Here is a 13520-nt window from a genome sequence, read left to right on the forward strand (position 1 = left end):
GCTCACTGCAACCTCTGCCTCCCAGGTTCAAGCGATTCTCCTGCCTCAGCCTCCCAAGTAGCTGGGATTACAGGCATGTACCACCACACCTGGCTAATTTTGTATTTTCAGTAAAGACAGGGTTTCACCATATTAATCAGGCTGGTCTTGAACTCCTGACCTCAAGTGATCCACCCACCTCAGCCTCCCATAAGTGCTGGGATTACAGGTGTGAGCCACCATGCCCAGCCCAAATTTTTTTAACTTAAAAAAAAAAAAACCTAAAAAATAGTCTTTTTTATAGTAGAGAAAATCAACTTTAAGGTGGCTAATTCTTGTTCTGCATTATTAATTCACAACAAAGGCTAATGTAAAGGAAGAAATTATAATGAATTTTAGAGGAGTATATATTTTGAAACAAGTTACATACCAAAAAAAATTATAACATATTAATCAAATGTCATAACACACAAGTTTACTATCCTTTAAATTTTCCCTAGTAAGCATATCTGTTAAGAGCAAATGGTAGACATACTGTGAAATATGCTTGGTATCTATGAGGATGGTGCTAACACGACCTTCTTAAAAGGCAGCCCAGTAGATCAAGATTAATTAGCTGGTATATTAGATTAGCTTTTAAAAGCAAGTTTGGAACTTTCAACTCCTATGCCTTATTAAAACACAACTTACGAGTCTTAGAAACAATTCTAACCATTACCATGTTAGAGGATCAGATTTGAGTTAAAAACTTGCTGTTTAAAAAAAAGTAATACAAAGGTATTAACAAATACCAAAAGACCATCTCTAAGTTTTGGGTTTCTTGAGGAGTTGGGGTTTCTGGCATAGGCACAGTTCTACTTAATTCCCAGCCTTCCGAAGGGTTCACACTTTTACTTTGACATCATTCCACCAGTCCCTTGTGGCTCTGGCCAAATCAAACTCTGACTTGAAGTAGTTTAATGTCTAAAGTTTAAGTGAGAATAGTACCAGCTGCGTTACCAGAGTAATGTTCATCTTGCAGTTTTGCTCAACATGAGAAATGTTTTAAAATGTTAAGCCATCTAATTTAAGCAGATCCAAGCAAAAGTATTTTAGCTTATCCACATATTTGTGTTTGCTTCACTGGGTCAGACAAATCTGTTCTCAAGTTACTTAAACAGGATCAGTGATCACACAGTAATGAGAATGATGGCATTGGGCCATATGAAAATTTCATTATTTTATGTTTAGTTACACCCCATAAATGCCTACATGCCTAGCAACATAGGACAAGCTACATGGTCAGGATCCCTAAAGAGTTTTTAACTTACAGAGGCCAAATTTAAACTCTGAAATATTAGACAAGTAAAAGTAGAATATCCCCCATTAAACATATTCTTTATTAAATCAATATTCATTGAACACTTATTATATGCCAGGCAAGTGGGGGAAAACACAGCTGAAGCTCTACTGTCAAAAAACACCCAAGCTAAAGGACAGAGACTACAATAAACAAGAACAGAGAAGTATTTATATCAAGGATTGATAAATGTTATGAAGAAACCTTAAGCAGGGTTGATGGTGATGGGGGTGTGTACCGTTCTTTTGAGGTTACTAAGCAGAGGCCACTGATCAACATGAGGAAGTCATGCAGATTATCTCAGGGAAAAGTGGTCCTGGCACAGGAAAAAGCACAAAGACCCTAGATAAGAGCATTCCTAACACCATTCAAGGAACAGTGAAAAAACTGTGTTTCACTCAAAGATAAAAGAGAAGATGGTTCTGCAAAAAAAAAAAAAAAAAAAAAAAGCAAAATGAGTGGATATGCTGAAACCAGGCCCACATCCTCTCATTTACCTCTTCATATTATACAGCATCCATACACATATTCATATTCACTGCTAGCACATTAAGAAATGCTTACTACTGGCTGGGCGCAGTGGCTCACACCTGTAATCCCAGCACTTTGAGAGGCCGAGGTGGGTGGATCACAAGGTCAGGAGTTAGAGACCAGCCTGGCCAGCATGGTGAAACCTCGTCTCTACTAAAAATATAAAAATTAGCTGAGTGTGGTGGCGCGTGCCTGTAATCCCAGCTACTCAGAAGGCCAAGGCAGGAGAATCGCTTGAACCTGGGAGTTGGAGGTTGCAGTGAGCTGAGATCGCACCACTGCACTCCAGCCTGGGTGACATAGCAAGACTCTGTCCCCCCAAAAAAAAAAGAAAGAAAGAAAGAAAAAGAAATGCTTACTATTGCCTTAACTGCAGAAAGGCCTAGACTGGAAAGCCCTGGCTAGATTGGCCTGAGTCAATTTAAGGAAACTGTGTTAGTAGCAGCCTAGTAACAAAGTCACCCAGCATGTGGCTGAAATTAAAACACCAGAAGCAGCAACAGAGATAAACATTAAACAAAGAAATAAGATTTCCTGTAAGCAAGTTAACCCAAGGAACAGGTAAGTTTTTTACAAAACTTGTAGTCTCATTTGAATTAGGGGCAAAAGAAACTTACTGAGGCTGGGCGTGGTGGCTCATGCCTGTAATCCCAGCACTACGGGAGGCCAAGGCGGGTGGATCACTTGAGGTCAGGAGTTCCAGACCAGCCTGCCCAACACAGTGAAACACTATCTCTACTAAAAATACAAAAATTAGCTGGGTGTGGTGGTGGGCATCTGTAATCTCAGCTACTCGGGAGGCTGAGCCAGGAGAATTGCTTGATCCCAGGGGTGGAGGTTGCAGTTGCAGTGAGCTGAGATCGCGCCACTGTACTCCAGCCTGGGCGACAGAGCAAGACTGTCTCACAAACAAACAAACAAACAAATAAAAAACTTATTGAAGCACCCTGTTTCCCAAGGTAACATTTTTTCTTCTCATTTCAAAAGTTAGCACTTCCAAGTCATTGTTCAATCATTTCAATGAGCCTGCCCAGTCCACTTTGTAAATCTGCAACGCCTCCCCCATCCACATCCCATTCTGCCTAATTCTGCTTTTCTTTTTCTGGTATCACCTCCCAACATACTAGATAATGTACAGATATGTTCATTTTCTAATTAGCTGTCTCACCCCATTCACCTCAGGATCTTGGTTTTGTTCTCTCATGTATCCCAAGCCCCCAGAACAGTGTCTAGAATATGAGAGGTGCTTCAGTTAAAATCTCTGAACTACCCATACCCTATGGCAACCATTCAGTCTGGTATAAGCCCATGTCCCCAAGTTTTCTGCAAAAACTTTTAGCAAAAGTATGCTCTGGGAAAATGATTCTAATTTTTTAAATAATGGAAAATATAACCTCCCAGCATAAATGTTAAATCCCAAAGACCCAACATCCTTCTTCAAAGTATTCTATCATTAAACCTCTTTCTGACTTCATTTGCCAATTCTATTTAATCCTATACCCTCAACTTCCCAAAAGGATTTTTCCCTGAAAGCTTATGATTAATAGCACGGTCTCTGAAGTTACACCTCCTGGGTTCAAATCCTGCCTCCGCCACTTACTAGCAGTGATGTTGGACAAATTAATAAATCTCTCTTTGCTTGAGTTTCCTTGTCTATATAACGGGCTAACAATAGTACCTACATTCTAAAATTATTGTGAGAAGTTAAATGAGATAACACTATAAAATTATTAGGCCAGTGCTCAGCACATAGTAGGCATGTAATAGACACTATCACCTACAATGGCAAAGGCTCAGTTCTCAGCCCTTCATTCTTCACCCTCAAAGACCTTAATCTCTGAGATTCCACTATTGTCTCTATACACATGTCCAGTCAGACTCCTAAACTCACCTCTCTGGTCTTGTCAGCTAAGGAAAAATACTTTGGGGAAAACAGAAGCGTTGGAACAAAGGAAACCTTGTGGGACTTTAGATCTGGTGGTCAAGGAAGGTCTTTGTGAAGAGATGATATTTAAGGAGAGATAAGAATGTCAAGAAGCCAACACTGACAAGATCCAGGTCAGTGGTTCTCAAAATCTCACTGGACAAGCAGCATAAGAATCACCTACAAACTTGTTAGAAATGCAAATTCTTGCGCTCCACCCAAGAACTATGGATTGAGAAACTCTGGAGTTGGGCCCAGCAACCTGTGTTTCAACAAGCCCTCTGGGTGGTTCTGAAGTACCACTGAGCTACAGTAAGATCCTGCCAGGGAAGGGAACTGCCAGGCTTGTTCTTGCCTTGGGACATTTGCACTTGCTGCTTCCTTAGATCTCAGGGAAGTGCACTTCCTCTAGGAGAAAATTTTCTTAATAATTTGCTTGCCCGGCTCCTTTACCCAAGAATGTAAACTCCACAAGAACAGAGATTTTATGTGGGTTTTTTTGTTGTTTTTTTGAGACAGGTCTCACTCCCTATGCCCACGCTGGAGTGCAGTGGCGCAATCATGGCTGCGCAGCCTCCACCTCCCAGGCTCAAGCAATCCTCCCACCTCAGCCTCCTGAGTAGCTGGGACCACAGGCGCACGCCACCACGCCAGGCTAATTTTTGTATTTTTGTGGAGACGGAGTTTCACCATGTTGCCCAGGCTGGTCTCAAACTCCTGAGTTCAAGCCATCAGCCCATCTCGGCATCCCAAGCGCTGGGATTATAGGCACAAGCCACCACACCTGGCCACTCCCTATCCTTTAGAGTGGAGAGACTAAATTCTATGATCTGTCATCAGAAGCCCTCTAAAATCTAGTACCAACGCTCTATGGTACAGTGTTACTCTGGTGAGCTCCCCAATGAACCACACCTTTGTGTAGTTTCCCTCCCATGACAATTCTGCAATGGACCAGGGACTGCTTTGACCAACAGACAGGCAGAAGTGATACTGTGCCAGTTCAAGGCACAGCCTTTAACTGGCCTAGCAGATTCCATTTCCTCCCTCTTAGAACACTAGTTCTTGGGAGCTCCTTCTTTGTACTAATCCCTTATTCCACTACGCAACATTAGCAATAATTCAGATCAGTCTGTATGCAATCTACCTGACAAATGCTACCATGATCCCCTTGAACTCAATATAATTTTTCCCACTACATCCCTGAAGTATTTTTGTACCTCTGGAATAGTCTGACAAGTATTAATAGCATAGTTATTTCATTCATTCATTGAATGTTTAATGGCACAATGCATCAGACATTGTTCTAAGTGCTGACAATAAAGTTAATAATCTATATGCTATCCTATATGCTAGACATCACTCTAAATACTTTTCTAAGTTTTTCCATTTAATCTTCAAGAATTCTAAAAGTGTCCTCATTTTACATAAGGAAACTGAGGCACAGAGAAGTTAAGAAACTTGTCTAAGATCATACTGCAAGTGGTGGAGTCAAAATACAAACTCAAACATTCTAACTCCAAAGCTTATACTAGCAACTACTATACTAACCTGCCTTGTACAGATGTGAACAAGACAAAGAGCCCTGTTCTCATGGAACATGCATTCTATCAGTGATGGTTAGTGGTATCGGGAAAGGGTGGTAATAAACGATACACATAAATCAACAAAATTACTCCAGAGAGTAAGAATGCTCTGAAGAAGTAAAACTGTCATGTGTCAGTGATGTGTAGTTACTTTAGACAGGGCAGTCAGAGAAGGCCTTTCTGAGAAGGTAACGTGGGAAAAGACCTAACTATCAGCAAAAGCAGAAGCAGCAAAGCAAAGACCTGGAAAGAAAACTTCAGTTAAAGAGAGTAGCCGGTGCAAAAGTCCTAAGACACAAATAATCTTAGCATGTTTCAGGAACAGAAGTAAAGCCAGTATGGCTGAAGGATGGTGGTGGGAGGGGAATGACATGAGGTTGGAGAAATTAGCTGAGGCTTAGATCATGCAGGGCTTTGTAGGCCACGATAAGTCATTGGATTTTTTTTTTTAAGATGGAGTCTTGCTCTGTCACCTAAGCTAGAGTGCAGTGGTGCAATCTCGGCTCACTGCAATCTCTGCCTCCTGAGTTCAAGCTATTCTCCTGCCTTAGCCTCCCGAGTAGCTGGGACTACAGGCGCCTGCCACCATGCCCAGCTGATTTTTGTATTTTTAGAAGAGACAGGGTTTTGCAATGTTGGCCAGGCTGGTTTCGAACTCCTGGCCTCAAGTGATCCTGCCTTGGTCTCCCAAAGTGCTGGGATTACAGGTATGAGTCACCACACCTGACCAAGTCATTGGATTTTACTGATTAACACTGGAAGGTTCTAAGCAGGGTAATGACATTACCTGACTTATACTTTTGAAAAGTTAATTCTGGCTGTTGCATACTTAATAAATTACAGAAGGCCTAAAAGGAAGCAAGAAAAGCAACAGGAGGCAACTGCAATAATCCATGCAGGAAATTATGGATATGGAGATTGAACCAACAGGATTTGCTGAGGGACTCAATATGGGAAGGAATGAAATAAATCATGGATGGCTCTAACCTTCTGGACATAAGCAATGGAGTAAATGGTGATAATAATTACTGAGGTGGGGAAGCCTAGAGGAGGCCCAGGTTGAGAGGGTGACAATCATGTTTTGGATATGTCATTTTGGAAATACCTATTCAATATTCAAATGAAGATGTCAGATGCTAGATATGAATCCAGAGATATAAATTTGAAAGTCATCTCATGTATATGGCAACTACCCCTAGGGTCAGTGGAGAGAAAAGAAAAAAGGACAGAACTCCAAGTTTCTGAGCACTTCAACATTTAGAAGCCAAGCAGAGAGGAAGCAAGTGCATTACCCTCTCACCCTCCAGATCACAAGTTCTTTCAGAGGCAAGACAGTGTTGTTTTTTTTTTTTCATTTTTGTGGCACCCTGCAGAACTCAGCTAAGAAACAGAAACTGAGAGATGGCCACTACATTTTCATGAGTGATTGCATGCTTGTCACTTGATTTCTCAAGCTTTCACTGCAGAAATATAATAACTCAAGGAGATACAGGCAACACTGCCTTAACAATTGTAGCTACTCAAATATTTGTTTAATGAATGAAAGAAAACTGTGTTTTGGTAGACATACTTTAGTACTCATTGTTCCAGAGAACATACCAAGGAAAGGAAGAAACAAGTAGTAGCCCATATCCCCACCCTGCTAACCAAGATAATCACAAATTTACCCTTCATCTTGGTCCCAACTACAGGGTAGAGGGGGAATGGCATTAGAGGCTGCAACAGGAAGAAAGGGGCTTCCAATTCCCACACTGAAGCAGAGTTCTGGCTTTCATGATATAAGTATGTATTAAGCACCAACTATACGCCATGGATTAAAGTAAATACTAAGTACTACAAATATAACCGTTAGCAAAACAGATAGGGGTTCTTCAAATAACCTCCATTCTGAAGAAGATACATATTACATAAACAATACATAGGTATATATTTCTAAGAATATGAAAGTAAAATAAAATATTCTGTGAAAACATATACCATTGCACAAAGCAACAAGGAGTGAGGGTTGAAAATACTGCAGGTTTCTCACATGAGATACCTTAACAAGTCATTCTGGGAGGTGGGGATAGGGTAAGAGTTATCTAAATGAAGGTAAGACGATGTATGAAAACCTTAAGGTAAGAAGGAATTTAGGATGATTCAAAGAATTTAATACAGGCCAGTGCGAGGCATGGTGGCTCAAACCTGGGAGGCCAAGGCAGGAAGATTGCTTGAGGCCAAGAGTTCCAGACCAGCCTGGTCAACATAGCAAGGCCTCATCTCTACAAAAAATTTAAAAATTAGCCAGGTGTGGTGGCACACGCCTGTAGTCCCAGCTACTTGGGACGATCACCAGAGCCCAGGAGGTAGAGGCTGCAGTAAGCTGTGTTCATACCACTGTACTCCACCCTAGGCAGCAGAGTTAGACCCTGTCTCAAGAAAAAATAAAAAAGAAAATAAATTTTTAAAAAATTGGTCAGTAAATGCAGAGCCATACAGAGCACATTACAATTTGTGTGTGTGTGGTAGGTTCTCACTCTGTCGCTCACGCTGAAGTGCAGTGGCACCATCACAGCTCACGGCAACCTCCACCTCCCAGGCTCAAGCCATCCTCCCACCCCAGCCTCCAGAGTAGCTGGGACCACAGGCGCATGCCACCATGCATGGCTAATTTTTTCTATTTATTTTTTGTAGAGATAGGGTTTCACCACGTTGTGTAGGCTGGTCTCAAACTCCTGGGCTCAAGCAATACTCCCACCTCAGCCTCCCAAAGTGCTGGGATTACAGGCGTAAGACACCACGCCTGACCATATTACAGATGTTTAAAAATGTGACCCTAATATGTAGGAGTAGCCATGGAAAGGCTTTAAGCAAAGGACCAAAAGCAAACTTGTAGATCTGTGTTTTTAAAAATCACTCTGGATGGTATAAGAAGAATGAATTGAAGGGAGGAAAGAAAAGGTCCAAGATGACTAAGTTAGGAAGCTACCACAGTTGTCCAAGTGAAAAATAATGGTGGCTTGGACCAGCTGGAGCAGTGGATACAAAAGAAGCAGACAGTTTCAAGACATTAGATTCAAAAGCAGTAGGTCTTAGTGACTGAGCACACACAACTCCCACCATCTGGCCTGGGCAACTAGGTGGACAGAGGTATGACTTACTGAGATGGGCCTCACTAGAGAAGCAGAGGTGTGATGGGTGGGGAAAGTGTATCATTAAGCTCAAGTAAAAGGTCAAAGAGGTAGTTGGTTATGTGATCAGGTTCTCAGAAGAGTATGAGGTCCTGAGAAGAGTCTGCTCAAATATGGGCATCTCCACTGAGATAGTATTTAAAAGCATGGACGTGGATGTGAGTCCTCAGGAGAAAGCAAGGAATGAACAAGAAATTTATCAATCCCAAGCCCTGAGGAAACAGTAACATGCAGAGATTAGACAGAAGAGGAGTAAACACCAGTGAAGAACAGGAAAAAGCGGTGGGCCACAAAAGGAGGAGGAAAACCAGGCAAGTGCAGTGCTATGGAAGTGAAAAGGAATATATTTCAACTAGGAAATGGTCAACGGTGACAAAGAACACTGAAATAAGGATATTAATGATGCTTAGGTTTCCAGACCAGTTCACAGAAACTCATTTCACATATAGGTGGATTACAGCATTCCACTATCTTACAATAAAGCAGTGCAGTACACTGGTTATCACATAGGCTCCAGATCTACAATGCCCAGGTTTCAATCACAGCACCACTATTTACTAGCTATGTAGCTGTAGGTATAAATTACTTCATGTCTCTATCCCTCAGTTTCCTCATCCATAAAAAGATGGTAAAAAGAATGCCTACCTCAAAGGATTTTTATAATGAATTTTGATAAATGAATGTATGTATGTACATGTGACTTAAAACAGCTAGCACAAATTAGTTGCTCGTGACGTAAATGACAGCTACTATTACTTACAACATGGTTTCCATGGGAAAAAACTTTCTGAACTCTAACAGTGTTTTGTCTGAAATAACCTTTCATTAACTTGAGATTGTTCTTACGCCTTACGAATTATGATCTATAAGGCCTTTTCCCAAAAACTTGAGGAAAACTCTAGATTTGAAATGTATCAAACAAATGTCCATCATATAGAAACTGACAGGTTTCAGAAGAGCTAATCATTACTTTGGTTTTTCAGAGGAGTATTTATCATAATCATTATACATCATACTAAAAAAAAGTATGCATTAGGAATTCTAAAAACTGGTACCAAAAGTTATTTCAAGTTAGAAAGGCAAAAAACAGGCCGGGCACGGTGGCTCACACCTGTAATCCCAGCACTTTGGGAGGCCAAAATGGGCGGATCACCTGAGGTCAGGAGTTCGAGACCAGCCTGGCCAATGTAGTGAAACCCCATCTCTACTAAAAATACAAAAATTACCAGCCTGGCCAATGTGGTGAAACCCCATCTCTACTAAAAATACAAAAATTAGCCAGGCGTGGTGGCAGGAGCCTATAATTCCAGCTACTCAAGAGGCTGAGGCAGGAGAATTGCTTGAACTCGTGAGGCAGAGGTTGCAGTGAGCTGAGATCACACCGTTGCACTCCAGCCTGGGGAACAAGAGCGAAACTCCATCGCAAAAAAAAAAAAAAAAAGTAAACCTATTTAAATACAAAATATTTCCATTCCCTTACTTTCTGGTGCATATTCAAATACAAACACATTGATTATCACCATAAAACAGCCTGCCTCTTCCTGTTGTGACCAAGATATAAGTATCAAGTACAGAATGCGGCAGTGGATCTGCAGACTCTTGATGACCTTATTTCCCAAGCCATGCAAAGGTATTTACAACATCCAAAACTGTACCCCAAAAGGTATTTCCAACTGCGTGGTGTTCAGCAAAGGACATGTTCATTCATTTAGTTCCTAAAACGAACTGAAATTAGCACAAATAAATGAAGATTTATATGGCCAGTCCTTATCCCTGCACTTTCCAAGTACCTAGCAAGTACTCTGAGAAATATTCAAAAATCTCTCTATAAGCCCCATTTAAAGTAAAATGCTGGAGTTTCCCACTCTATTTTTCCACTGTTAGTACAATAAAACTACCTAATAACAGAGCTGTTGTATTCAAAAAAGTATTGTTTCAAACTCATGAAAAGCTGTTTATCATGTACCTTCCCATCAACTGATGAAAATGATGTATTTCAAGACCAAAAAGGCATAAAGTAGGATGTTAGATCCCTGTCGGCAACAACTGAATGTCATTACCATCTGTCAGCTTCTGAATAGGTTACAGGAAACAAGGTGACAGACAGGCTAATTCTTTATGGATAAGTATCCATATTACATCATCACAACTAGTACTCATTTGCACCTTCACAAGAAACTGCCACAAAGGGGAACAAAAACATTCAACTGATACGTGCATTATGAAAAAGCTTTTTAAAATGGTATAAAAATATAAATAAGCTTCTGAAGTGTAGAATATTTAGACTTACAAGGCATATTTCAGATTTGCTATTTTTGATATAACTGAAATCAAAGAGGAATATTTGCACGGTTTGAGGAATAAAATGAGGTGTAATTCAGAAGTGTGTGTAACTCTGTACAGATGGCCTGATCCCAATACAAGATGTTAACAAAGCAGGTTGGCGGGGGAGGGGGGTAAACCTGCATTTTCTATGCTGTATTTTAGCTGATTCCCCCCACCTCTTATTTTTTAAAAAAAGCAGAGGGAGAGGGCATGAGGGGTAATATTTAAGATTCAATAACTTCTAGTAAACAGAAAATAAATCTCCTTTAGATTATGTGTGCCAAGTGAATCTACTTACTGTTTTCAAGTGTGTTTGGGAAGTCATTCCGTGTTACTCTGATAAATAACATTTGGAAAATATGACAAGTAGATTTTAGTTTCTTGCCTCAGAAGTATTCTACTAAAAGAAGTAACTAGGTAGTATTTCAGTTCCATTTACCTAATAAATATTTTTCATTTAAAAGATAAAAAATGCGGCACAAATACCTATCATGCTGTTCAATGATGAGAAAGTGATTTTCATTTGTAAATTATCCTAGTCAATGCAAAAAGCTACTTGAAAAAGGATAGTCAAATTACCATCCGTAAGAAATAATGGGTGAAGTGCCAAACGTCTTTCATAAAACTCCTTAAAATGGCTTGCTTGTATGTAATACAAAATTATGGCTATTTCTGAAAGGCTTCAGCATTTAATTACTTAGCTCCAAATTGGCACATCACATTATTTTTGTTAACTTCCAAGTCTTTCAAACAAAGGGCCTAAAATTTTCTGAGAAAGCTTATATCCCTATTCTTGAAGCAAATTTTTCTCATTCTTTCACAATCGTCCCAATGGACAATCTAAGACAAAGACCAGCTACTCTTCACACTTATTTGCTCAATCATGAACGTAGAACTTTCATAAAAACAAAGAAGATAACCTGGAACACGGTAATGTATAAACTTAAAACAAAAGTTCACCTCTGTCGTGAAAAATAATGAAGAAATCTGATGAGATCATAAAGCCACGAAGCTTCCTGTTGGTAGCTGAGGATGAAGTCATTAGCAACCCAGGATTCCCTGGTCCATGTAATCAGAAGCTGCACCTACCAGATTCTGTATTGTTCGGGAGAGGTGGCTTTAAAACACCCCGCTCACCAATCCTCCAAACCAGACCACGCCTTCCAGTTATCATTCAAATGGGACCGTTTCACAGTGTGGCACTACTACACATTTCCCGCGAGCTTAAATATCAAGTAGGAGTCAACATTTTAGATTCCCTTGGTCATGCAAGATGAACTCTTGAACCCCACGCTACATAATGCAGCCGGACCTTAGAGGTCGAGATGGAGAAGCATGCTTTGGTTCTTCGACCTTTACGGCCTTCACTACCCCCACCCCAACCCCCGCCCCATTTCTTCCCAACTCTCAGTCACCCCGAGGCACAGAAGGCAAAGAAAGATTCCTTACTTCCTGCTGTTGTTAAAAGGGGAGGAAACCTAAGAGCAACTTTGAACGCGTGGAAGAAAAATCGCCTAAATCTTGGCCACCAGCGCAAACATATGTCACCCGGCCCTGGAGCCGCGTTCGCGCCCGGCCGGGCCCCCTCTTCTGCCCTGCGCCCCGGGGATTCTCCCGTAGCCCAGCCCTCCCGGGTCCCCCAGTGTCTCCGGGACGCGGTTCCGCGACTCTTCCTCTCCCGCCTCCGCAACCCTCACACGCCGGGGTCCCCAAGACCGCATTGTCGGCCACCCAGGTTCCAATACAATGGATCGCCACTGCCCCAAACTCTCCGGCGCCCCCTTCGGACCCCCGGCGCCAATCCTGGGTCTCACAGATCCCGAGTTCAGCCACGAGCCCAAACTTCACCATGTGAGAGCCCAGGACCCGAGAGGTGACGGAGCCCCACGACTCCCGCCCAGCTATCCCTTCACCCGCCGTCCCCAGGCGCGAATCCTGCACCGGGCGCCCCCACCTACCCGCGACCACCCCGTAGGAGTCATCAGCCGCCTCCCCCAAGCTGGGCGAGGGCGAGCGGAGGGCTCCCCGCCCGGCCCAGACCTCTGGGCGGCGCTGCAACCGAGCGAAGGCCCCAAACGCATCCCCGGCCTTTCCTGGTCCACCGCGACCCCGCCGCCCACCCTCCCTACCTGGCCTTGAGGCTGGGGCTGCTGCCGCTGCTGCAGCTGCTGCTGGCGGCGGCGGCGGCGGCGGCTCGGGGTTCGTAGGCCCAGGCTGGGGCGGGGGGCTGCGCCGCGGCGCTGACGGGGGCGGGGGCGGGGGCGGCGGGGGGCGCGGGCGGCGGCGGCGGCGGCTCGGTGAAGCCCGAGGTCGCGTAGTTCCTGTCCATCGTGGGGGTGGCGTAGGGAGGGCGGGCAGCAGCGGGGGATCCTCCAGGGCTCCGTGTGACGGGGGCGGGCAGGGAGAGGGGGCGGGGGAGGAAGAGGGGGCGGCGGCGGTGGAGGGAGCTGCCCCCTCACATGGCCCAGGCGAGCAGGCGGGAGAAGGGCGCGCTGGCGAGTCTGGGCCGCAAAGACCCGGGCCGCGGCGGCCGGCGAGGCCCCAGCTGGGCGTCAGGGAAGCGGAGGCACCCGCAACCTGGACTCGCGGCGACGGCGGCGGCGGCGGCGGCGGCCGCTGCGCCCCATGTTGGTGGATTTCCCAGGATGCACCTCCCGCCCCCCTCCGCC

General features: G+C 43.5%; 1 protein-coding gene across 7 annotated transcripts in view; it reads right to left on the reverse strand.

Annotated features, from left to right (window-relative positions):
• QSER1 (glutamine and serine rich 1) overlaps positions 1 to 13300 on the reverse strand; it is an 81066-nt gene extending 67766 nt beyond the window's left edge. For 4 of the 7 annotated variants that reach the window (XM_054441609.2, XM_054441608.2, XM_054441607.2 and 1 more), the window contains exon 1: positions 12981 to 13300. In XM_054441609.2, the coding sequence (XP_054297584.2) occupies positions 12981 to 13180 (200 nt within the window). In that variant the 5' untranslated portion in view covers positions 13181 to 13300. Of the gene's footprint in view, positions 1 to 11811; positions 12188 to 12809; positions 12830 to 12980 lie in introns of those variants that run through there. The other 3 variants (XM_063671012.1, XM_063671014.1, XM_063671013.1) reach the window with 3 other exon arrangements.
• Between the last annotated feature and the right edge of the window lie 220 nt (positions 13301 to 13520).

This window comes from Pongo pygmaeus, chromosome 9 (genome assembly GCF_028885625.2).
Source record: "Pongo pygmaeus isolate AG05252 chromosome 9, NHGRI_mPonPyg2-v2.0_pri, whole genome shotgun sequence".
Classification (NCBI taxonomy): domain Eukaryota; kingdom Metazoa; phylum Chordata; class Mammalia; order Primates; family Hominidae; genus Pongo; species Pongo pygmaeus.